This window comes from Acromyrmex echinatior, chromosome 11 (genome assembly GCF_024713525.1).
Source record: "Acromyrmex echinatior isolate Ae372 chromosome 11, ASM2471352v2, whole genome shotgun sequence".
Lineage (NCBI taxonomy): Eukaryota > Metazoa > Arthropoda > Insecta > Hymenoptera > Formicidae > Acromyrmex > Acromyrmex echinatior.
In genome coordinates, this window is record NC_141862.1 from 5,715,883 (window position 1) to 5,743,696 (window position 27,814).

Here is a 27,814-nt window from a genome sequence, read left to right on the forward strand (position 1 = left end):
TGTAAGATCGCTCTATTTTCATATGACAGCAATCGAATTTAATAAAAATTAGATAAATTTTATTTTAACGCAAGTTACACTTACATTTGTAATTAATTTGAACAAATCGTCGTTCTAAGAAACATTTTTAAAACGCGTTCTTATCTCAATTGTTAGTACATTAATAATATGGCAAAGATATGTACAGAAGATTTCTGTATTTTTCTACAAAAATACTTATACAGATTTTCTTAATATATTCTCTTACACAATATGATACATCTCGAAACAACGGATAGAAAGTTGATCGCTTGCGCGATGAACACAGCCGGTTTGCCTACATTTTAGAAATTTTGATACATCGCTGTTTCGAGTTACAATGAAATCTTTTTTTGACTTACGTTCATAAGCATAATACATGTATTTTGTACGACATCCTAATTTTAAAATATAGTGTTATAGATCACTTCATCCTCTGTACTGATGATTGAGTCAATCTGCTCGCTTGTCACCATTGAATTCATATATCTGTCATTGCTAATCACATTGTGCGCTCCTAAGGATGAGTCATTACCTTGTACGACGATTCTGATTCTTGCCATCACGTGACTACCTGGACACTTCTGCGCCTGGTTCGCCGTCGCTGTATCGCAGATTTCAGCGTAGATTTCCTCGGTTTTATTGTTGCTGCTCTTGACTAATTTTGGAAGTGACGGCAGCGGTGTCAGACTGTCCTTCACGCGAGAATAGTTAGGTTGTAGCTCGACGCATGGTATCTCCAATACGCTGGTTGACACGGATCTCTGTACCGGCTGCTTGGCGTTTTGATTCTGGCGGATCTGATGAGAGGTAGTTTCCGGCTCCAGACTGGAGTAACGCTCCTGAGATCTCATGGCTATTTCTGGCCTCACTGCAAACGTGAAGGAGGCTGACTTCTTTGCAGGATTGCGATTTCTGTTACCCTGCGTGAGTTTTGAGATCCTCTCCAGAATGCCGTTTCCGGTGCTCTGCTTTGTCTGTTGATTCCGCTCCTTGATGGAGTTCCGCTTTAGATGCTCCAACCCGTCCTTCAAACTCTGTAAAATTGGCTTGGTCTCCGGTTTCGGCTTGATCTTCTTCAAATGCATCTCTTTCAAACTTTCGATGGTCGACGGATGCAGTTTCGTAGGAGCTACTCGTGGTTCCGTTGCACGATCTCCGACCGTTCGACTAAAATAGAAGCATCAATTCATTCCCTATAGAATTACTGTAGTATGTTTTTTTATTATGGTGTACAAATTAATTCGGTACCTCTTTTCATAATTCAAGTAATCTTAAAATATTTATTATAAATTTTAGAAGAACGATTATTATAATCGAAATAAGAATTAATTTTCTTTTAAAGAATATTGTAAAATTTTATAAAAAAACGATTTTATATATAATAGCAAATCGAATTTGTTTTAATAATCTTCATTGAAGTAGTAAACTTACTAAGATTTAGAATATAGTTCGAATAAATTTGTTTGTAATGAATTTATGATGAAATATAAATTTGCGGACATGTGAACTTTTGAAATATTTGAAACAAATAATTATTACTTGAACAAAAATACAATATGTATTTTTCTAAGTGCATAGAAAAATACAAAACAAAATTTTATTTGATCAATGAATAACAAATAACGTTATTTAACTTTTATTTGCGATTTGCGTAATGAAAATTATTTTACTAAAGAATAATGTTTTTTTTTTAATTCGATTAATAGCTTTACCTGCAAGCTGATAATAATCGTTGCATTTTCGGGGAAGCTAACAATCTCGCTTCCGAAGGATAACCCAATCGAGCTCTTCGTACTCTCGGCGCTCCATTACCGGACACGACCAATTCAAGCATTTCCGGATTATGCACCGGTCTCTCAGGAACAACGCAGCCCAATACTATCGGACCACGCGTTGATGTCTCCAATTGCATTAGACCGCCATATTCCTTTGGCAACGGCACTGGTAGCGGTCCCGCTATTAGTCGCACCTGAAGATTTATTTAATCAATAATTGTAAGCAAAGATACAAAATATATAAACTAATATGCAGGATGGGTTTACTTAAATTGAAAATCTTAATTTAACTTATTTTTGATGATACGAAAAAATATTTCTTTAACATTAATCAGAGTGTATAACATTATAAACGCAGCTCACTCTGAGAGGCAACTGTCTCTTGGCGAGATGATGAACTTTGTAGAGCACCGCGTCGCTTCCGGTATCGTTTCCACCCTGACAGATCGCATAGAATTCACCCCTGGTCGATAATGAGGCAAACACCTCTCGTCCGTGAAGATCGATGCATTGCGCGTACTGGTCCTTTTCAGGGCACCCACCAGAAATGCTAAAGGAGACTGAGCTACACCGTCTCGTATCCTGGAAGACCGCTACAAGCCGCAATATCTCGCCAGCTCTGATCGTCGTCTTCGTATAATGAGCCCGCAGATTTCCATTCTCTGAAAGTATGCGAGTGTAAAACTTGACGAGCGCAAATTACAGCCGTGACACTATTTGCGTGCGCTAAGTACGTCGTAATCGATGTAACGACGGTTCGTCTTCTCCGATTAAATTACACGCGGTTATCCCGTTAATAATGCGTTGAATCTCAAAGAAAGCCCAGCATAATTGATCTTAACAGTCGTGTCCTAAAAGCATCTTTAACGGTAATAATTGGTATTAAAAGGCGACAGAAGTTCTTTTCAGTCATGTCCGATATTCTCGCGACCTAACATTAGAGTCATAGGCTGATCATCATCCGCGCTGACTGTTATACTCCTGTTTTTGTTGATATTCCCGTTTTAACGAAGTCTCAGTTTTATCGCACGACAGTTTACATCCTATTAGTGTGTGTCATCGGTCTATCATTAGCCAATTTACGTCACCTTGACGTCTGATCGCCGTGTCGCGTCGTCTGGCAGAAAAAGATTCGGAACTTCCTCTTTTATCTTTTTGCAGTTTTAACAAGATTGCAAAGAAGCAAATGGCTAGCATTTGTATGGAAGTAAGTATGTAAATGGAGTTGTTATCCGCATAAATTTACTTAAAACATAACTATTTCAACGGCTTGGCGTCTCTCGAGTGTTCGTTAAAGTTTTATTCATTTGTTTAGAATTTATATAACTTTCTACTTCCTTGTTGTCTAGAGTGTCAATCCCCCGTAACAAAAAATGTCGTAGTTACATCACAACTGTCACAGTTATGTCATGATGACGTACGTGCGAATGTCCGCTTTGTTACAAATGTGATGTCACAGCAATGTCATGATGATGAATGTCTTTGTAACATGTGTTATTTTATTATGACGATATCTCATAGTGACATCATATTTTCTTCCTTATTATTGTGACTCTATTGTGAATGTGATTCTAATTTGTTATAGGGGGATGTGTTTAAATTATAAAGAGCGGCAATTCACACGATCGTAAAAGAGATAACTCCTGGCTATTTCCGAACGTGTGTTTCTGTTTTCTGCGCGAAGCAAGCAAGATGAAAAGGAAGAGAGACAGAGAGAAAGATAGCACTTTCTATCGGCTGCACCGATATTCCTATACATCTAAGTCAAGAAGAACGTTGCATCGTTTGACATTTCGCGAGCAATCGCACGCGACACTTTCCAGCTTCTTTTACTCACATATACTTACCCATTTTCGAATGCGTCAACGTGTAGGCTCTCAGAGGAGTCGCCAACAGAAAAGCAGGCACTCCCGTTTTCACCAAAGAGTCCACTCTTCGGTAGACGCGAGCGCTGCCCGTCGTGTTATTGCCAGATATCACAGAAAACCATCCTGAAAAGAGTTAAGATCGTTAAATGTCATTGTAAAGGACTGTGCAATAAAGATAGTATATCTCTTCAATGCCAATTTGACATGATTATTAATGTGCAGAATAAATGTCGCGGAACTTTCCTTTACGGAACTGTACAGCACTAGCAGACTAATACATGGGACTTATTAGATAAAGAGACATTGGTAATTCAATCCCTCAAATTAAATAACATTTTGTTCTTTTTAACTTCCATGTATGTCAAAATGTAAATTTATTTCTGCGGTTGCTTATAGTTTGCTTATAAGTTAGTTCCATAGTAAACAACGTCCATATTGACGTATGCACTTACAATTAGTAAATTATAAACTAAATTTGAGTAAAATTGTTAAGTTAAATTAATTATTAAAATATTAATGTTAAATTGCTTATCAGTTAAATTGTGATATTACCATATTACTATTCCAGCTTCGGTTTAGAACTACGTTTTAAAACCGACAAATAATTGGCGAACAGTTTGTTTGAACTGGAAACTGTATGAATTCAAGAAATATTACTAGGCGAAGAATTTATTTTAATTGAATATAGCGTTTCCCATTCATGTGTGTTAAATTGTTTAGTTAAATTAATGACATAATGAATATAATAAGAGAGTGGCAACTTAAAAATGATTAAATAACTAAAATTGTATATAATTTGATATTATAAATTTAACAGTGAATAATAAATCCAAATAATTCTTTACCGAACAAAAATGCTTTTTATTACATAATATTTTGAATAATAAAATATAAAGAACACTTTACCTAATATATTTTAATTATATATGTATATTTTAATACTTGTAAAGTATATGTAATATATTTTAAGAAATATAATGACATTTTTATATATCCTATTTTAGTCAAAAAAATTCTGCATGTTCATGCAATATGTTTTGTAATAATAAATAATAATGGCTATTGCAGCAATATAGATCATTATCATAAAAGAGTTTAAGACAGACATAGAGAAAAGAATCTGCAACTCGTTTCTTCTCCGATGGAAGATTCAAGGCTGAATTTTTGTTAATCGTAGCGAGAATGATTAGGACCGGTCGGCATCTGTAATACGTGCGTGTGTGTGGCCTCAAGGTGGGTTAAAAAAAATGTATCTATTATATTTGGCAAGAAGGAACTACGTTTGTAAAGTTCCAACCAGCTCGTAAAGAAGGCCGCTAAATTGCGAACAGGCGATTTCAGGCGCGCGGCTGCAGCGGAGACACAGTAGCCAAGCAGTGGTCGGTCGACTGATCGAAGGTCAGCGGGTTCTTTTTCTTGTCGCTAATTGATTTAAGAATGCCGCCCCGATGCGAGCGCACGTACTCGAATCCTGGCCCTTAAGGCCCGCGTTGGAATGCCATCCAGGCTGTTTCAGACCGCCCGAGTCTGTCTTCGAAGAAAGCAAATGTTAGCTCGATTTTTTAGCAGTTTTCGAGAATTGTGAAATGAATTAAATTTAAGGAGATCCTAAAGCCGTATTACCGCCTAAATCATAATTTTTGTATAACAATTATTTTTTTTCTCTTTTACAGATTCGAAAATTCTTTTCCAGGACTATTATAATTTTAATACGTGTCTGTGAGATGAAGTTTATGCTGTAAACGACCAAAAATTTTTCTTAAGATTTCAATTTCCAAATTTTTTGTCCGTTCCCGGCATAAACTCCACCTTACAGCCAGGATTCGAGTACGGATTAATGTGTACTTTAATCCTGGAGAAGGATTTTTTTAATCTGTAAAAGAGGGAAAAATTATTATACAAAAATTACGATTTAGTCAGTAATACAGACGGCTTTAGGATCCCCTTAAGAAAAGAATATTACAAAACTGCAGATAATTGTGTAAAAGCTGCTATTTCATAAAAAAATTATTTGATTATCTGAATTATTTAAAATAGAATTTTCACTGGTTCAGAGTCTAAAATCTAAAAATCTATTGTCAATCAATGAAAACAAAAACAAAAGTTATTTCGATTTTCTAGAACTTTTCAAAAAAAATTAAAAAATTGTCAAATAAATCGAATTTAATGAAAATAGGTCATTATATAAAAGCAAATAATTATAATATATGTGAAAAAATTGTTTTTGACATAAAATATGATTTTCAAACAAAAGGTTTTATTTTCAACTATATTCTTATACTCTCTTTATACTTTTATATTTTTCTAGTCAAATGAAAAACCTACGAAGATGAGATGCGGCGAATGTTCGCGGATATCTCGTGGAAAGAGAAGGCGGTTTCCCTTGGGAAAGTTTTTCCGTTTGCGGTTCGTGCGCATTAATTTGTGTTCGAGGTTAACTGATGGAATAATCTAGGGGCCGGCGGTGCTCCCGGTTTTTGTTTGTACTAGATCAACGACCTGGAAACCCAAGCACGTGCAATTAGACCGATGGTATTGGATCTCCTCATTGCGCTCTTGAGAATGGCCTCAAAGGAAGCTGATAGGGGGATTTCCTCGGTCGTCCCTCGACAGAAGGACGGCTTCTAGATTCGAGGAGCGTGTAGTCCGGAAAAGAAACATTGCGAAGGCGTGCGCTTGCAATTGCAGTTGCAGTTGCACAAGTCACTTCACGTGCGGCCTTCCTTCACTTTCCATTTCTAGCTCACGCATCCGACATAGGTGGAATACGGCCACGCGAACGGGCGAGCGAGCGCGTTCAGGCCGTAATTATAGAGATTTCCGCCGCATCCGCTGCGAAAAATCTACGGAAAAGTTCAGGCATTCGCAGACGCACGTCAAGAGCGGTTTCCTAATGCGTCTCGCATTGTCTTGCGTAATTGCGAGATCGCGCGCCTAACGATTCGCGTAATGAAGCGCACGTTTTCTCTCGAAGCCTTATCCAGACAACCTATTTTTCCGACATTCAGCTGGCGATCTTATTATATTATCTGCTGGAGAAGCAATGGTTGAAATATAAATACATAATGTGATAAATAATAACGCAGTGAAAATTTACACAAAGTATTATTAAATTAGGAGATATTTCATGCATGATAAAATTTAAAGGCGCTGCATTTTTGTGTAGAATTTTAGTAATAAAACTTTATTTAATATACAATATGGTTCTTAAGTATTTCAAAAAAATTTATTAAAAGAATAATTATTCTTATATTAATGGCTTAATTTCAAAAGTCAGGAGCATACTGTTTATTTTTGGGTTCATTCCTGATTAAATAAAGAAATAACATACGGCTTTACACACACACGCACGAAATTTTGAGAAAAACCGGAATTTTTTTCTTCAATTTTAACATCTTGTAAAATTAAGCAGTTTTATGGATATATGCTTATATGACGTTTTCGTTTTGATTTTAAAACATATCAAGAATCACTCCTTAAACTCTTTTAGAGTACTTAAGGATCACTCTGTATATGTAACGGGACTGTATATCCTGAAGACAAATGTACAACCACAACATTTAATAGAGTTCATTAATTTTTTTCCTCTAACTCTCTGTACGCTTAGAGAACATGCTTTGCTGAACAAACACGAGACGATAGCGAGCGATCGCTTTGCACGCGAATCAGCGAGCTAAATGTTTCTGAAAATCCGTTTTATCCTGTCGTTTTTAACGCATCACTGTTACAACGCACGTGTTTACGGTCCAGAGTCTCATGCCATAACTCCATAAATGCTGGCCCGTTACCGAACGGAACACGTTGTAAACCTATTCACGGCACGTGTTAGAATTTAATGCTCGGGCGTTGCTTGGGATAAACTCGCATAGAGACACCGTTTCCGGAACCTCAGATATGCATCAGTGCCGAGACTCAACATCTTAGCGGTGAAGTATATTTGAGTTCTGTGCTAAACAAAAATTCCACTGAAATCTGCATTTATCTACACTGTTAAAAATATTATGAAATTTAATGTACTTTTAAGTTATACAAGTTGAATTTAATTTCATAACGTTACATTAAATTTAACCCTAGTATGGAATCATGGATACAACGTATCCTTGCGATTTTTTACATTGCTGTAACTTTTTTACAATATAATTTGAAGATTCGGAGGTTGAAGAAAAACTTTAACTGTCCATAGATATGATAAGCCCTGCAAGGATATTTTTTTGCGGTATTCTCGATGTGAAAAATACACGAAAGTTCAAAAAGGGTACTTGGGACTCACATGTGATTAGCTTGTAAGTTTTCGGCGTTCTGAATTTCTTTCCTTTTATTTTTTATCAAATATATTGTACTTTTACTAAGTTTCGGATAGTGTAAAAGTAAGTACACAAAAATGTAGAACTAAAAAGAATTATATTTCAATGTAATAAATAGTAGAAATTTTATAATTTCTATCAGTCTTCGGAGATCTCTCGGACGGATCTGTTGCTTTAGAGCGAGTGTTGCATCATCTAAACTAAATCTTAATAAACTTAATTATACATACTCTAATAATATTTAGGTACAATCCTTTATCTATTTATATTATTATTCTTTTATATTGTTCAAATAATAAAATTTTATTTATTAATTGTATTAATTGTTTTAAATTTTCTGGATTGTTATCTAAAATGGAATTTAAAATTAAAATTAAAATTTGTTTTATCAAGGAATAAATTTACATTCTACATATACATTTTAAATTATTTCAAAAATATGTGCAATGTAGAAAGATTACTTTCATGTTTTACAATGCTTTGAAAATGAAATCTTTTTTTTACAAAAAAATATGAATAAATTATTTAAAAGTCGAACAGAAAAAAGTCGCTCTCTTGTACACTTTTTTTATATTACCTTGAAAACTTAAAATATTTTTTATTAAAGAATATGCTTAAATTATTAAAAAAATGACTTGTATGATAACAGAAAATGTTGCTTTCACACTTTATATTATGTCGCTCTGTTAGTGATAACAAACAAAGAATTTCTGAAGAGGATTGCAGCAACCGGAGCAAGGAACTGGGCGTTGTCCTATGATTCAGGTGTGCTCGTAGGAACTCCGTTAAGTGGTGCAACATGCTCAAGAATTCATCCTAAATCCTGTCCGGCTGCGTAGCATGAAAGGAAAATCTCCTTTCAATGGATAATAGACCTCGCCATTGGTGCACGTGGCTCAGTATCTAAGACGCAGATGTCATGATCGGTGTTTTTGTTTAAACACATCTGTCTCCCCTGGAATCCAGCTCACGAACATGAGCACGAATATATAATTCAACGCGATCAATCTCACAACATTTAATAAACAGACCAGAAACTATAATTTTTTTTTTTTTTAATTTATCTACAGGATAAAATTATTATATATGTACAAACTTGCCGACACGTATCATTGCAAGTTCTGAATTCCGAGCAGATTTCTCGTTCGTCCCGGATTCTGAATAATTACGGAAGCGCGATTGAATACCAGATTGCACGCGAGATTGGCGACAGCGACGGATATCGATGGAATCGGGAGTACTTCAATGCGAGAGATCGCCGGTGATCGGCGTGACGTTCCAGGTAAACATTGTGATATCCAGGTGCGCGATATATGTGTTTAGCCGGAGCATTAAGTAAGGGAGACCGCAGCCTACATCTCGCGGCTGGAATCTTTATTGTGCATAATTCACGTTACGCCGCGAGAGACCAATCATTCGGGATATAATATTACTCGAACGTGAATCGAACCGTGACAATGGTATACGGTTCCCGGACTATGCTATCGATGATACCCGCTGCGATGTAGCAGAATGCCTGCTATGCTCCATCAATGACGATACATCTTTATGGGATATTTGCTAAAAGTCGATCTTCCAATGGTTAATATTTTTAATACTAGTCTCCTCTAAAATCGTGATGAAAATTGCAGCTTATACAACATTATACCTCATACAATACAAAAACTTGCAGCAACGTTGCTAACACATTTATGTGTTACTACAATATTGTTGAAACATTGCAGTGTTGCTGAAATGAACTGTGTTGTGGGAGTATTCTATTGTATAAAGTATCGATACGTTCAGTGTCTCTTGCGATAATAAAAACAAAAAAAAAATAAAAAATAAAAAAATAGAAACGCGAAGAACTTATCGCGGTACCGAGAGGTACTGGTAAGAGTGGTAGCATCAGTATTAGCGGTATCAATCGGCGATATTGATAATAGACTGGCGAACACGGCGATAGAACGCGAGGAAAGCAGGGATTGAATGCGATTTATTGGTTGGTCGCTTTTATAGATTCTATCATTTTGCAGAAATTAGACGGCTGGCTCGCGCTCGAACAGATTGAATCCTTCCTCGCTTCTGTCTCTCCTTTGTCGTGGGATCAGTTCCGCACAGCCGGTGCCGGCCGACACGACGCGCGATACTCTCAGAGAGTTAAACCCTGGCACGTAATGACCGTTATTTAAAACCGAGGGAGGCCGCGCGGTCATCGCCAAGGGCGCGTCTGGCCCGCGCAACATTCTTACCTCGTCGTAAGACCTCGTCCGAGAAGTCTGTGCGAGCAAATAACGATATATACATATCTATATACGTATACGTGTATATACACATCTCTCGGATAGAAAGAGAGATAGAAAAAGAGAGAGAGAGAAAGAGAGAGAGTCGAGACATCTGCGCCGGGTCGGGCAAGTTGGCAGTAAAACCATACGGCCACGCCGGATAAGCCGATCTATACGATCCCTCGGCCTGCAATCACGATCGCGATACTGTGCGCAATTCATTCTCCGCTTCTCTGTCCGGAGAGAAAGAGAGGAGTCATCTTCCCTCGCGCGAATGCGCGAAATCGCTGATCTACCACGACACGCACGAAAGCGATCGTTGATAATTCCCACGTGGTGGAGGCGGCACGAGGGATGATTGCGCACACAATTTTTACATTTTTATTATACATACATTGAGAAAAAAATGTTTGCTTTTTGTGAGACTATAATTGCATGATAAACTAAATTTTGATTTCCATTTTTGTAATTTTCGTATACAACACAAATGCCACAAATCATTCCAACAATATTACAGCAATGTTGGAGTGACATTGCAAACGTTGCAGCAATGTTGCCGCAAGTTTCTGTGTTGATTATTACCAATAAAATGTTAGTCATATAATAACATTGTTCAACATGATGCCGTTAAATTTGCGTAGCACAGGATTTTTTATTAATTGATGAGATTGATTAAAAATCATCCTAATTTACTCTCTCTCTCTCTCTCTTTCTGTTTTTTTTGTACATTCATTTATTAAAAATTCTGTGATATGTGTATGTTACAAAAATTCTGATGATTAACGACGACATTGTACACGCAATAGAATTTTCAATACTATTGTAATTTGAAAAGAAAAAAAATAATTCTTTGAATTGCATAATTACACAGAAAGACTGAAATTCAAACAACTATAATTTAATTATTATAATATAAATCGTACGACCTGCTAAAATTTATTTTAGGAAGCTGTTGAATTGTACTTCAGATGCCGTTTATTTAAAAATGAGATTTTATATATTTTGCCATCCAAAACATAGAAAATAATAAACAATTCCATTTTTTCTCCAATTCACTTCAATTTGCTAAAAATCCTGCCACGCAATTCTGTCAACGGAATTAGTAAAAAAATCTTTACGATATGTGTACTATATTGCACTTTAGAAAGAAAAAAAAGTTTTTATTAAAAAATATAATTATATTTGTAGTTCCACATATAAAAAATATACAATTTGCATTGAAAATGACTATTATAGGAGTAATATTATTAGGTGTTGGAATTAATTCGTAGCGTTTTACAAGTGATGGGAAGTACTTTCATTAATGTATTTTTTAATGCTCATGTGAAATAAATAACATTCTTTCATTAAAAAACGCTACGAATTAATTCCAACACCTAATATAATAATATAGCAGTAAGAATTGTAAAAATGGAACTCAACCATAATTATTTTGTCATGCAATTATATAGTTACAAATATCAAACACTTTTCTCTCGGTACCCTTTTCTCTACCATATCTTATATATAATACCTTTTTTCTTTATATATCTTTTTTCTTTATAATGAAATACTACATCTTTAATGTATTGCCTACAAGATGAGAAATATATATCCCGTAAATATTTACGATAAGAAGATATTACATTCTTAACGAAAGGGTTCAGCAAACGCCCTTTTTTGCTGAACATATAACACGCGAGAGCAGGACGATGTCCCGCTAGAACTGATCGTTTCACACATCGTGCTATCAGTCACTCGCGTTTAACTTTTTACGACGATCCGTCTTTTCTTCGTCGGCAATGCGAGATCGTTTTACCTTTCCTTTTTTTTTTCGCGGTCGCAACGGTGCATCGTAATCATTCTTCGGATTCGCCGCGAGCAAACGATTGTCGAAAGGTGATTCCCTCGCACTGTTACCAAATGAGCGGGTGTACGATTATCTCGTAAACTGCTCCATAAAACTTTAGGGGCTACCGGCACCATCATCCCTCATCGAATGGGCGTTAACGGTGCACGTGCAGAGAAAATAAGAAAAATAAAGAGAAAATAAGAAAAAAAATAGAGAAAAAGAAAGAAGGAGAGAAAAAGAAAGGAGAAGGATAAAAAGACCCTCGTCTCTCACGTGAAAGAAGGAAAGGACGTCGACCTCGACAGCGCCGACGAGAGCCGCGCACGCTCTCTCGAGGTTTACACGCCTAATAAATTACTGTAAACTGGAGCCTGGCCGGAGAATCGTCGGCCCTCTCTCATCCCAGGATTTGCGCGAATAGCAGTTAAGCTGTGGCCGGTGATTTGTGCGATATCGTCCATCGTCTTTATCAGTCCCTGGAATCGGACGTGCGCCTCTGAATCTTCCCCTAGTAATTTTATCCCGTTGAGGGTTTAAGTTGTGCACCTCCGACGAGAATTCTGTTTCTCCGAACGGACGATGATTTCTGCGGGACGAGCCTTCTAATAAACACTCTCTTCTTCTTTGCGCGAAATTAAAACTGAGAAACTATCGCGACGATGCGATACATGGCCATGATAAAAGTTGCAATTTTTCATTCAATTCTTTGAGCATTAATCTGTCGGATTTCGTTTCTATTGGAATAATTCTAGAATGCCATCGTACGTAAATTTTACAAGCAGTGTTACAATGGAAATATCATTAACCTCTACCAACGTTTTCAAAAAACCCCTACAATTCCCTATGCTAGAATAAAAAAAGGAAATTGCCACGAAAATTTAAAAATATGCGAAAAGAATGATAAAAATGAAAGAAGTATCGTATATAAATGAATATATTTTTTCCAAATTAAAAAAACATGTATAATTATGTATACATAAATATATATATATATATATGTGGAATATAAATGCGGAAAAGAAACAAAAATAAAATATTATATTAATTCAGTCTCTCTGATAACATAAAAGTCACAAAAATCTAATGATCATCGTCAGAGTCTAATAATATATCATTATCTTGCTGACTAATGGAGGGAATTTCTACTTCCTCTCGATAATAGTAGTAACTCGAATTGTATTTTTTAAATAATTCCTCTCTTAAAGGGTAGTTAGTAGTATTAACTTTTAAATTTTCCATCTGCATTTTAATCCGTAATAATAAACACATAGCTTTAGTACTTAATCGATTTTTTTGTTTTTATATCACTGCATTTAAAAAAAGTTCTTTCTACGTGAGCATTGGAATGAGGTAAGGATGAAACTATTTTTGTCAAACTGAACAAATTTGCGAATAGGTATTGATGATTAAAATTTTTTATTTCAGAAATTTGATACCAAAATAACTCAATTTGTACTTCCTTTAAGTTTTTTATTTCATCCTTAGAAAAATAATACGATTATTCCATTCTGTTGTGATATTGTTAACATTAGGAACTAAATTTTTATATTTATCACATACATATGTTAATGGTGGCCTATTATCACTTTTATTTAATGCAATCTTTGATACAAGAAACTCTAATTCAGTTATAAATTTATCTTTCAAGGGCAAACGTTTAATAGATTGTTCTGTAGCAGTTTTATAAAATCTTAACCATCTTAACTTAAATTGAATTTTAATATCATTAGCCAATAAAGTTAATTAATAATTAAATAATAATTAAATTGATACATTTCAGTTTTTTTATTTTAATAAAACTAGGAATTTTGCTATCATTAAAAATATACTTTTTGTAGTTGCAATAATACCTTCTATCGCTCTAAAACTGAGATTATATTTAACTGGAGTGCACATCGAAACTCTGCAGTTATCATATTACGTTTCATCACGTTTGATTTTTGTACAAATATTTGAATTTATTTGTTTGTCCTTTACATTTTTTTTTGTATGTTAATCATCAGCATTCTTTCTTTAATTCATTTCGTCCTGCTATTAAAACTTTATTGCACACTTTACATTTTGCCTTATATTTGTCTTCATCGCATGGACCAACCAACTACTGAATTTTACTGGAAGTTGTAATCAAGTCGAAGTAAATGACTGTTTTCGCCAAGTAGAAACTCTTTTTTTTTAGTATTACAAGGCCATCATCACTGTTATCGGAATCCATAACTCTAACGGTATTCGTTCTTTTATTATAAAAAAAAAAATTATATAAAATTAAAAAGCTTTTAGTATGATAATGACATACAGTTACTTACATGTATAAACTCAAATAAAAAATAAAAATGACGAAGGAAAATTAGCTTTCATAGGTTATGTATTTTCTATTAACGAATTCCAGATAAGATAAGTTGAGAACATGTTGAGGTTGAAACATTTAAAATGCTGGATAATATTACAGGACAATGTTCACTCTGATGTGAATGAGTGATGAAAGAATTATACATATAGATAGTTAGCAAGAAACAAGACTAATAAGTGGTAATGTGAATGAAATGGGTTGAGTTCAAACACATTGCACTCGAAAACGTTATATGGGGCTGCTTACGTCAGATCATCTAGTTAGAAATAAAATAGCGTACTTATATGTGCAGTATATACAACAGCAACGATTGATCACGCTATATGTCCTTTTGTAGCCAATGACAATGGAGACATAATCTTTTATATTCAATATTATAAGAACTCGAACGTATAGTTTGTTTTCTGTTTGCACTAGACAGTGAGTTTTTTCAAAGCTTTAAAAATTCTTACATTTTGGTCTTTTTTAACTAAAAATTCCCATGTTAAGAAGAAATCCCCACTTTTAATCACACTGCATGTAAGTGAGCGCGGTCATTGAGCGCTAAGCTACTCGGATGTATATCAATTGCACACAAGCCAATCACAGCGGTAGAAAAAAAGAAAATAAAAAAAGATTCCCTACGCAGAATTCGTTGTGATTGGTAATGAGTAATTGCAACAGTGTGCAGGTAAAGAGATTTTAGTCGGTCGAACACCTTGGGTAATGCTAATGCCGGTGATACTGTAACTTTCAAGCCTTATAACTCGAAAAGTACTTCATGAAAAACTATTTTATTATAGTGTTTTGGAAAGCTCTCGAGGTGTGCTACAAGAATATGCAATGAAAAATAGGGGGTTCCATTTAAAAAATTCAAAGTGATATTGCTCTGACTTTGGTGATGCACTTAAGGTGCCAGACTGATCAGATCACTCAAAGATCTGATCAATCAAAGATCATTTAGAACCCCAAAACTTTTTTTTTAATGCTCTATTTCCGAAATAAAAGAGATGTACGAGTGGTCTGAGACATTCTGTACATATATATATATATATATATATATATATATATATATATAGAGAGAGAGAGAGAGAAAAACTTTTAAAATCACTTGATAACTTTGATTCAAAAAACATTAGAGCTCCGTAACATATTCCTTATCCATTTCCGAATGGCTTCCTTTTTTCGCGAGAGTTATTCAATCCACCGCAAACACGTTAGTGCATGGAGAAAATACTCACAATCAGTACATTTTTTACTCCTACTGGGTAAGCTGATTACGAAGATGTACAGTGGGCACACGCCTCTAATACATCAAGCTGCAACCGATGATTTTCCCTCCGTCGAAAGTCAGGCTTCGGACTTTTTTTATCCAGCCTCTCTGCCCCGCGGAAAATTACAAGCGATACGATGCAGATGCACACAGACTCATGATATGTGTTTGATCTACGTGACTACTAACTATCCTGGGCATGTTGAAGTCCCCGTTATCAAAATAAAAAGTATCGACGACCGTCGGCGGCAATCGAATTTCAATTTATCACGTAGATGACACTTACATTACAGCATGTTTTTCTTTCATCCAACGATGAAAAGTCAAATTTCGATCGTCCATTAAAGTCGCCTTGTCACGATATTATATTACAGCGATATGGAAAATCGTACATAACGCTAGAAGAAAGTGAATGACGAAATTCTACCGCGATCTCGTTAACTTTACGGATAATTGTCGCATCGGACGGAAGTCTGGACGATTGGATTATGTCACGAAATCGCAATGTGGCTTCGCGCGGCAATCCGGATCGGTGCTTGGCGCTTAACGGCAGCCGCGCGATGATCGCGCATTTCAAGCACGTGCGCCTCGCCGGACAAATGGGATTAAGCCAGATGACGAAAGTGTCCGGCAAGTAATCGAGTGCCGCGTGCGCCGGCCGGTTGAAATTCCACGATGACGCGGCGGAGGGAAAAATAGCCGGGGGAGACAAGGACGGAGAACGAATGAGGAAACGACATTGTTCCATAAAATATTGCAAGATTTATCACAGCTCGTCGGTCGGAATTTAGATGACGCTAAATGTACGGCTTTGAATACTGAGAATCTGCAGTTTCCCAGTGTGCTCGGTGGAAAGAGTCCCGCCGTTTCTGGCCCGATGGTTCATAAAGTGATGAGCAAACGAAGCCGCCGGCCATAAGGAAAAGCAATCCCCGGCAGTTTTCATCGGAGGAGGAAGAAGTGTGGCGAGACAGTTCGAACCGAGGAGGAAAGCCACGCTCGTTGTATTCGCCAACGAGGGAAAACATACGGACGATAACACCGCGTGACTTCTCATTCGCTTCGCGCGAACGGTCCGCTATTTGATCTGTATGCCCGCCTAGCGCTTTTTGCCGCCGAGGCGGTCAATAATAAATGTCCGGCGACGCTTCTTTATCGCTGCGCGGAACGAGCCAACGTTTCTTGCGCGCGTGGTCCGAGCGTTTAAAACGCGGAACTAATTCATCGCGGGAGACGTCTGGCCGGCGATGGAGCCGTGTCTTTTTTTCTACAATTCCCCGCGCTCTCTCCGCGCATCCGGGGATTTTACGCCGCGTGAGAGTTACGTTACGTCGCGGTGGTACGTGGCGAATTCGTGGGCGTGGAGTAACGTTTTCCCGACTCAATTTACTGTTAGTACCGCGCGATGCATATGTAGCCAATCTCGCGTCCCCTTTAAGTGCGAATTTATGACGCGGCCGACGACGAGTTTGTATCCGCGTTTGCGTACGCGCACACTCCACTCGGTTCAAAGTGTCCTCGACCTCCTCGTCGAATAATGAGCGGCTCGTTCGTCCTTAAAAAGGAGAGGAGACTGTGATACCTAGAGACATATTGTACCTTGAGTCACACTAATTATTTCCTTTAACGAGATATTTTTAATGTTAGCAGCTCAGTTATATTACTTCAATTAAAAAGTAATATAACTGAGCAGCCAACATTAAAGATCTCGTTATTGTTAAAAAAACAATTAATGTATTTCAAGGTACATGTTTCTAGGTACTATAATCTTCCCTACCATCTTTGCCATACAGGAAACTGTGGTACCTAGGAAAATGTTGTACTTGGGGACATACTAATAATTTTTTTAATAATGAAATTTTTTATGTTGGCAATTCAGTTATATATTATTTCAATTGAAAAGTAACATAACTGAATAGCCAACATTTTGTTACTGTTAAAAATAATTAATATATCCCAAGATACAACATGATTTTAATCTTGAAATAATATCTTAAGATGCTAATACGATTCTCTTCTGTCTCACGTGACCGTGATAACCTGATGTTAAGAATTTCAGTTTCAAAACTATATTAAGCATTTCAATCTTAAAACTACCTTTCATACCTATGCGTACGATTATCGAGAAGGAAAAGCGCAAAAAGAAGATCCGAATAACGAAAACGAAAGTGAAAAGTAGCGGCAAATTGAAATTATTCAAAGTCACTTTAAAGTCGACGTAAAATCTGGATAGAAGTTAAGAAACATTTATCAATATACCTTAAACTCCCGCGTATCGTGAATCATCGATTCCGCCCGAAGCGGAATAATTTATTCGTGCGTAAAAGTTACCAGCAACATTTCTTTCGCATGACTCGACCGTTGTCAAGCAAAAAAATATATGACGAAATTTTGTTAGTTGTGACGTCATTCGGAGAACATGTTTCCTTCGCGGATTTTACGATTTGTAATCGGGTAGGGGTTTGTAATCGGGCCGCGCGACGTGTAATTGCCTTGTGACGTTTCATTGACGAGATAGCAAGAGGCGAAACGCGCGTTAAATGCCAACTCTCGATCGGAGCTCCCAGCTCCGCATTTAACATGACTCATAACCGCCACGTATCGTCTCGCCAACGACATTTTCATTAAAATACAAAGTGCGTTTATTAGAAGCCAGTTAGCGGCGAGTCGAGCGCGACACTGTCGTGCGCGACGCCAATTTCACGTCTCGTGCTTGAAGAGAAGTATGAGGACGAAGGAGTTGAGACGACAGGAGAAGCGTATGAGGGAGGCAAAGAGAAGTGAAAGAAATGCCGAGATATATTGAATAGCTTCTCGCGGGCGCGAAAGAACCAGGCATCGTTAGCTGACGGTTCTCTCTTCAAGCTGTCGAGCCACCATCGAACCTAAACATTTCCCGCTTCACCTCCCGTCCGTTCGATCTATTAGGTCCGCATTACCGCGCTTTATTGCCTCATAATTTCCATTTCCGATGCCAGAAACCAATATAAGTCGCGGAGGATAGTGCGCAAGCAGAGAAGCGACGGCCTCCGCGAGCTTCGCGACTTACTTCGCCACAAAGTGGTTTACGATTGAGACGAAACAGAAAACGAACGAGTCAGATTATTATTCGCATGACGGAGAAACTCTTCTTCTTTTTCACGAGAGAGAGAGAAAGAGAGAAAGAGAGAGGGGGGGGGGAGAGAATGAGCCTGCTTGTCTCTTTCGAGGGAGAGAGAAAGAGAAAAGGGAGGAAGGAAGAGAAGAGAGAGAAGCAAAGAGAAGCGTCATTTTTCTTACAGCTTCTCGCACGTCTACGCGATCGCCAACGCAAACGCGAGCGTGAGCTCGATGAAGTCTATAACCTGTTCCGATGATTCCAGTCGGATGATCTCCACAACCGTTACCGTTCTCTCTGCCGAGCATAATTTACGTTCTACGCGCTGTTGACTATCATACGAGGGACATAAGCTATTAAAAGAAAGGCTACGTTAATACTAATTTAAATAATAATGTTAAAAATTGAGAGACGTCCAAAAAACATCGGAAGGATGTCTAGAAAATATACACGTAACGAACGATTTTGTCAAAACAATCTAAAAATTTATCTAGAAATTTATCTATCTGAAAATAATTGAACCGTTCGAAGTATTTATGCAGAAAACTCAACAACGATAAGCAAAGCTACAAAAAATTTCGACATTCTATTGGCAACCTTGATCATACATAATTAATAGTTCAATAAAATTATTTTCAGATTTATATTTAGCTAAATTTTTAGATATTTTAAAAATCATTCTTTCCATATTTACACTAGGAAAAAGCAATAAATCTTTTTCTTAATGTATGTTTGCAATTTTTATAATTTTTTAGTAGTTTCCGGTTTATTCTAATCGATAGATTGCGAATCGAGAATTTTTTTCATATTAAATTTATATATATTAAATTTATTGAATCCCTGTGAGAAATTACGGTTTTTGCTTTTCAGAATATTAATCCTTCTTGAGAAGCAATAACATCGAAGATCCGACTGGTTGCAATTTCCTTGATATAACCGAGCACAATAATCGTTTCGCATCAAATAACCGATCTAAGGAAAATTCTCACCTGGATAACCCTCCGGGATGACAATCTCCGGTCCCACTTTGACGTCATGTCGATACCGATGCATCAGCAAGCTCGCTGTGACTCTCAAGGATCGCTGTTGCTGCTTGTACAGGAGCACCGGTCTACCGCCGGTACCTTCGAGTCTGACGACCCTTGGTAACGAAAATCGATCCAGAAACTCTCGTAGTGGCATGTATCCGCCGCTGGAACCGGAACCACCCTCGGCGGTGGCCTCTCTCGAACTTGGCAGAGATTTGGGCAGAGAAGGCATCTCCTCGCTGGACATCGTCGAGAATTCACCGTTCGACGACATGATCTCACACGTTTCGAAATAACGTTATCGCATAAACGATTCCGAAGAACATCAAAGTGAGCCGGTATGGTCGTCAGGATTAGAGAACTGAGGCTGATTCAAGCGAGACAGTCCTCTTCAGGGTGACGCCGCGGAGCTCGAGAGCTTAGCGTCATTTAATCCCTGTGATGCAAGTGAAGCGAGCACAACGCTTGCTTTCGAAGGCATCTTCACTCCCCGCTCGGCACCCGCTCATTACCGCTTAATAACGGGCTCGGATGCGCTGGCACTTTCTTCTTCAATTATATCACTCCGCCGCGGTCGCTCGGCGACCGTCACTTTCCGTCTCACGGCGCGATGATAGTGACATTAACCCTCTCTCAGCGCTGAGTTCTTTTCGATGATTTCGTGAGCGTCAGGCAATCTTCCGTGTAAAATTGCTGCGTGCGAAAAAGAAGAAGAAATCAAATTATACACGCGAAGGGCTTAACGACTTTGTTACTGTATACTTTACGTATATTTTCAGCGATAAAATCGATTCCCTTTATCGAATGGCGTAAAATTGATTTGTAGCGGACATTAAAGCGGTCTTGTTGATCTCTGCCCCGTTATAAACAATACATGAAACTCCGTTCACTAGCCACTAAACTGTTGCCCGGGGCAACAGCGCGCAGTGAGATTGAGGATCACGAAACACCTCGACGAAACACCGTGTCGAATAAACCGGTCGATCGTTCCTGCGAGTCGACGGCACTGTCGAAGTGAAGATCGCTGTCGGCGTCGATCCTCACGGATTTGCCACTTTCCGCGTTACACTTTTCACACACGCGGTGGATCATCTCCTCTCGCGGCTGATCGGGGCGGTAGCGCAAATGCGTTACGGTAAAACTATCACGATCTATCGATAATATCCTCGATGATAAACATCATTGCGAGAGCGGGCAAGCAGCGCATCTCTCCTTAGCGGCTCTTAGACTATTACGATCTATCGTATATCTATCGTAATCACTCGCGAATAAGGATGGTAGATCGTCTGTGCGTAAGGCCGTATCTTCTTACGGAGAAGCTATTAGGATCTATCAACGATATCCACGGTGGCGAACAAGAAGCGAACGAGATGAAGACCGTCTCTCCGCACGCGGAGAGCTCAGGTACTCTTCCGGATGTCCTGTTGCCGATGATGAACGACGAACGATCTTTTCTTCCGGGCTGTTTCGTTTTCGAGCGCCGAGGATAGATGGATCCGATAGGCGCGCGATCGAACGATGAATCCCGCTCGGTTTCCGAGTTGCTCCTCTTTCTCTCTCTCTCTCTCTCTCTCTCTCTCTCTCTCTCTCTCTCTCTCTCTCTTTCTCTCTCTTTCCCTCTATCTCCTGACGCAAAGGCAGTTATCTCCCATGGGGTTCGATCCCTGTGGCGTTTATGATTTACCGGTACAGTCGGCTTTCTTTCGCCGTTTCTTACGCGAGCCTTGCGAGATATATCTCGGACGCTTTTATTGCTTTATGCCGAGCTGTGCGGGCCGCGGGGTGCCTTCAGACGCCTCGATAACTGGGTCTGAGCTGCATCCTGGTAGCCTACGAACAGGACCTACCGTATCCCGCGAGGAAAGGAGAAGGTTGAAGAGAAAGAGAGAAGCTGAAAGAGATCCCGCGGGGATATCCTTCAGACACCTTGTCGGCCGAGGTCGTGCTGCATCGCGGTGGTCTGAAAACAGACGGATAGGCGATGGTCAGAGCGTTCTCCATCGTGATACTCTGCATAATCCAACCGCGAAAACGCTCGGAACCAGCGTACTCCGTCGACGAACATCGTTACATTTATTTAATTGCAGAACTGATCCCGATCGAAGCGACAGTATAATTGATAGTATGATGTTCTACGATAATATGCAATAAAGACAATCGTGCGTCTAATTCACGATATACGTAGGCGGACAAATTCGAATTCTACAGTTACGACCCATACAACACAAGTCCTTCCAGCAATATTAACATTTCAGCAACGTTCTAGCAATATTGGAGAAACATTACAAATGTTGCGAACTCCGTGCTGTATGGGAAATAAAATAGAATAAATTAAGAAAAAAAAACCACGCCAGACGAATCCTATCTTGGATATTTATCTTTAAAAATCTATCAATTGCGCGGATAGAGCACGGGTCGAAGAATGGACAAAGTAAAAAAATACCCAAAAGAGAGTACTGCAACTATCACCGCACATTCAGCGCCGGTTTCCTAGGCAACGAACGGTCCAATTTGCCTGACTATCTTCTGGCCCACGGAAGAACACGCGCACCTTTTGGAGAGGTTCCGATCGGATCGGCGGACGCGAAGTCACTGACGCCCGGCTCGAACTGAGTGGAGTGTAAGAGGTCCACCGGCATCAAGAGCCGCACTCACACACTCGCCGGCGTCGTGTAACCGTGTGCCACCACCCCTCTACCTAGCCTCGCTGTCAGTGCCAGCAATACTGGAGGCCTGAGCCTCGCCCGCGGAGTCCTTCGTACGCCAGTTAACAGAATACGAGCGGCTCGTTCGACCTACGTGGACGTGGGTTTATTCAATATGGGTCCTATTGTTGCTCGCTGAAAGGAGCTGTTACCCCACAGGAGCGTGCGCACCGCCCTCGATACTCTCTTCCTGCCTAGGAGCCTGTAATAATCGCCCATGGTAGCCGAGTCAGTCTCTGGTGTATGCACAGCAACGACGAGGCACGAGGAGCTGACAATTGCGGCGTGCTGAGATTAAATGGCAGCTGATCAGATCGTGGCTGGGATCAGAAGCTACCTCCCGAGAGGTGCGCAGATCAATCTCAGCGAGGAAGGATAGATCGAGGCGAGCTCGCTAGATCGTTGAGCTTCGTTAGATTCGTCTCTGTTTAAGTTTATACGCCAATGCTCTATTTAAGTTTGTTTGCACTCTCTTTAACATCAGAAACAGACGCTTGAGTTTGCAATTTGAGTTTTTTTCCTCCGAGTTTCTTGAAAGTTAATTTTACTTTCAACGTTGAACATTTTGTTTTCTCCGACGCGGTCAATGGTCGCATTATTTATCGTGTTCGGAAATTCGAACCGCATCCTGACAGAAATGTATCCTTCGCAAAAATTGATGCGCGCTTTCGCAAAAAATAAACCATCTGTGACTAAAATGTTACCTGCGAATTCCTTATTCGGCTATAGGTACTTAAATAAAACGAGCCCAGTGCAGTCCCTATATTTGGTAACACTCGCATGAGATTCAGCAACGACGATATCGCGCGATAGCCTTCTTCTTGCGCACACTTCGAATTTATGTATCGTCTTGTATCTCAATGCGATTCGTTTGCACGCTTCGACATCGCGAATGAGATCATAAAAATTACGAACAAATCGTGGTTTCCGAGTGGGTGGAAAGTGGAATGACCTTGGGTTTAATTTTCGTTGAGTATATATTACCCATACGAAACGTCCGATACGTTACATCATTACGGGTTTCTTTCTCACGCATCGTACAATTCTTTTTATGGGAATCTTTCAGATAGCATACAATAAAGATGTTAAATGTCATAATATTCTCTAATCCATCAATTTAGAACGTGTGTACGCGCGAATAGAAAGGAATAGGAAGAAATAAATAAAGTAAGAGGTACAGAGATTAATCTTTGATTTGTAATCTTCGGTTAGCCAAATCTGTTGAAGACAAATTTCCTTGAAATACTTGCTAAGAATTTTGTTAACAAAAAGGCATCTTTAATACAAATTCTGTTATATTGAATAATACGAATAAATTGGTAGCAGATGTGTGTGTGTGTGTGTGTGTGTGTGTGTGTGTGTGACAAAATGCTTAGTCGACACATAAAAACAAATTGTCGGTAAAATTGTGCAAAACTTGTTGATAATAATCTAATAGCAAATTAACAAGAATTGAAAAATTCAAATCCAAAATTGATCATTACTCGATTTTTGTTGCTAATTTTCTTGTTTAATATCAAAATTTCTGAAGAAACTATAGAAATATTTTAAATTAAAAAGTTTTCAGTAAAAGTTTTTTACTCTGATCCTAAAAATTGTTTACTCACATATGCTTACTAACTTTTTGTACACATTATCAATCGAAATTTTTTTGCCCCCAACTCGTGGCTTGAAATAGCCTACAATAATTTCTATAAAATGGCTAGTTAACAAAAAATTAATCCAATTAATCCGAATAAATTGGATAATGTGTGCGTATTCGAGATCCGTGCAGCTTAATTACTTTTGAATATTGAGAATAAAAACATGTAACATTGAACACTGAAATTTATTGCTTTTAACAGTTTTTAATTCTAGTATGATATTGTTATTTTTGATTACCTTCCTTTTAACATCAGAGTTTGTGAAATCCTGCAACATTGTCGCTATATCTGAATATGAGGTATTTTTTAGCTCAAAACATGTGAAATTTATACTTCAAAGTCAAACAAAAACAGATAAATGTGTCAGAATCAAATAAATAATATTTTATTTTCAATTAATTACAATGCTTCAAAGAAATTTTGTAGGAAAAATTCGCAAAAAATGACTACTTTGGATAAAATTTCTCAAATTTTTAAATTTAATGTTTAAGCAAAAACCTGTATGATCTTTTTAGTTGATCCTTTGAACTAACAAAAAAAAAGAACGATATAAATCATTCAAAAAAGTATAATTATTTGAACTATCGAAAATTGACATTTTTGAAGAATCTATATATTATAAGTTTACAATTAATAAATAAAATTTTATTATTTGATATAAAAGAGTAATAATATAAGTAGATAAAGGATTGTACATGTATACATATTATTATAGTATAATTAAGTTTATTAGGATTTAATTTAGAGGATGATGCAACACTCTTTCTAAAGTAATAAATCCACTCCGACCGAGCGATCTCCGAAGACTGACAGAAATTATAAAATTTCTACTATTTATTATTGAAATATAATTCTTTTTAGTTCTACATTTTCGTGCACTTATACTTTATACTATCCGAAACACAGTAAATGTATATTTAATAAAAAATAAAGGCGTACTCTGAACGCCGAAAATTTACAAGCTAATCATATGTGAGTCCCAAGTACTCTCTTTGAACTTTCATGCATTTTCACATTAAAGATGAAGAGAATAATGCAAAAAAAAATATTCTTACAGGCTTATCATATCTATCGATAGTTTAAAGTTTTTTTTCAGCTTCAATCCGGGTCTTCAAATTATATTATAAAAAAGTTACAATAATGTAAACAATCGCATTGGGTACGTTGAATCCGTAATTATCATACTAGGATTAATTATCAAAAAGATTATGCATACGATATATTGTATCGATAGATTCTTCACTTATAAAATATTTTAATAAAATTTATAAAAAGAATTGTTTTTTAATAACAAAACTGTGTCGTCTCCAAAGGGTCAATAAGAATTCAAAATTTTACAAAATTAATTTCCATTCTTATCTTTTAATTCGCCTATTTCTAATCCCTGTTCTACAATAGAGCCGTAAACCGTAAGCCGTAGGGAACCAATCACAGTTGAATATCAGAAAAAATAATCGATTATGATTGGTTAATTTCTTACGGGTTACTTCCAGCGATCCTATTGTAAAACGCATATAAGAAATCTCGTCTCCGGTCTTCCGTTCATCGATCTTCCTGCGCGTTACGCTACTGTTAGTGTTACACCAAGCGGGAAATCATGGCAATTACACGAGAGCACGATCGTTTGCCGGTTGACAGACGGAGGAAATCGTCAGTCTGCTACCGTTAAAGCTCGTAGAGGAAAGCGTTACGCAACGCGAATACGCAATGTCGCATTGCCGTTTTCATACGATCTAACCATCGTGGACGATCCAATCGTCATCGTCATCGTTGTCGTCATTGCGAATTCTCATCATTTCGTCGCGCTTTGCGAAACGCCGCCGGATTTCGACTCGATCGTTAAGCAAGCGCGCGTAAATTTCCGCCTAAGTTCTGGGAATATACCGCGAACGGGGATCGTCGCCGTAATTTACGTTGTTATATTCTGAGAGATATAACGGTTTCGCGAAATACATCAGAATCTGTATTGCCGTAATCTGCAATAACATCAAATCCATCGGTATGGGTTACAGCAATTTCTCACGAGGCCGCGTTACGTGGATTAACGAGCAAATAACTTGCTAATAGAGGGACATAAATGATATCGTGACGAACCACGTTATCGAATGAAAATTTTACAAAAATTGCTGAACATCACGCAAGCAGTCAAGCGTACGGGAGAATGCCATTCGAAGCTGTTAACAAGATCGAAGAAGTGGCGAGAGATCCTGAAAAAGTTGTACCACAAAGTGGTGTGTATCTCGTTGCCATAATACGCGATCGCTGCAACCTGTGTTATGTTTTTTCACATCCTGCTGAACGAGTCTCTCTCTCTCTCTCTCTCTCTCTCTTGTGCTGGTCCAATATTATTAATTGATTTAAATTCAATTACTCTTTCTAATTAGAATTCTAATTAGAATTCTCTAAAAAGTATTTCGCAAATATCTTTTACAACTTTGATCATGTTTTGAATAAATCATTTCTAAATTCTATTCTCACGAAGATTATAATTGCATACTTAATTCAAAATTCGTTCTACTTGCAACGCAAAAAGTGTAGATACGGATGTTACGACAATTATTATTAAAATGACAATATTATTGCGACGGCTGAATGGGATTAAAGCTGAAGATTCAGATTTTAAACTAAGCAGTCGTTTGCTGACTCACTTCCACACTCATTTCAATTTACTCCACTAACTCCTGAAGTCGTCAAGAAGCGGCTGCTCTTCCGCGCAATCATACTTCCTTGTATTGCCTTGTAACGCGAGTTTTTTACTTTAATCTGACTCAATTCTCTTTTCAATTCTCTGTAATCTATCATTAATATCTATTTTTATATTAATACATCAGAGTCTCTTCGACTTATCAAGATTTCCCTGATATGTCTTATCGAGTCTCTGCATTCTCAATAAAGAAGAGATAGTAGCTTAAATATAATAGGTAAATAGCTACAGTACTCCCATATATAGTTATCATAACAAATTTTGTTGTAACAAAAAAAATAAAAATTATTCCCCAGAAGTTTTAAAGTTCTTATTTCTATATTCTGGCCTTACAGAAATTCAGCTCAATATTAGTCAATAATTCTGAAACTTATTTTGAATATTAAAAGCACTAAACAACAATGCTTTTATTACTCAAAATAATAAAATGATAAAATAATTAATCACTACTTTTTAGAATTCCGTTAAATTCCAGAATTTCATTTTAAAGAATTTCTTTATCTTATAAGCTTTATCTTATAAGCAAGGTTGGAAGGTTATTTTTTAAAAGTATCGAGTATAGTATATTTGCAGTAAAAAGAAACTCGTTACTGTTATTCGGTACCGATTATAAAAAATAAAAAATAATGCGTTATTTAAAAATAACGATAAAAAATTGTTTCTTTTCATTATTTTTTTTGTAATTACGTAGGAGACGGGCCTACTCCGATTTTGATGAACTTAAAGTCATTTGACGCGTTTTTGCATAAAATGAACGAATCTATCAGAAAAATAAGTGACTCTCTGTTCAACGAACCGAGGTATTAATGGTTAAAGTTGATGAGGTAAGGAAATCTGTCAGATTCATTCATTTCGTGCAAAAACGTATCAAATGACCCTAATTCATCAAAATCAATGAATAAATCTATCTTCTGTATAATTGTATTTTTTAAATGTTAAAACAGGCTTTGAAGATAGAATGCTGAGACAAAATAT

The 27,814-nt window shown here is 37.5% G+C and overlaps 1 protein-coding gene across 1 annotated transcript; it reads right to left on the reverse strand.

Annotated features, from left to right (window-relative positions):
• Nucleotides 1-178: 178 nt before the first annotated feature.
• LOC105142976 (uncharacterized) lies at nucleotides 179-22,417 on the reverse strand. Its single transcript, XM_011050921.2, has 6 exons — nucleotides 22,231-22,417; nucleotides 19,749-21,747; nucleotides 3,644-3,787; nucleotides 2,160-2,458; nucleotides 1,734-1,990; nucleotides 179-1,188 (listed from the first exon to the last, which is right to left on the reverse strand). Exons 2-6 carry the CDS (start codon nucleotides 20,059-20,061, stop codon nucleotides 423-425), a joined length of 1,779 nt encoding a protein of 592 aa, XP_011049223.1. The 5' UTR covers nucleotides 20,062-21,747; nucleotides 22,231-22,417; the 3' UTR covers nucleotides 179-422.
• Between the last annotated feature and the right edge of the window lie 5,397 nt (nucleotides 22,418-27,814).

Excerpts from the sequence above, each read along its gene's own strand:
- LOC105142976 (XM_011050921.2), bottom strand. The coding sequence starts at position 20,061 with ATGTCGTCGAACGGTGAATTCTCGACGATGTCCAGCGAGGAGATGCCT. Across the intron at positions 3,788-19,748 it reads CATCCCGGAGGGTTATCCAG|GATGGTTTTCTGTGATATCT; the intron begins GTGAGAATTTTC and ends AACTCTTTTCAG. Across the intron at positions 1,189-1,733 it reads CGATTATTATCAGCTTGCAG|TCGAACGGTCGGAGATCGTG; the intron begins GTAAAGCTATTA and ends CTTCTATTTTAG.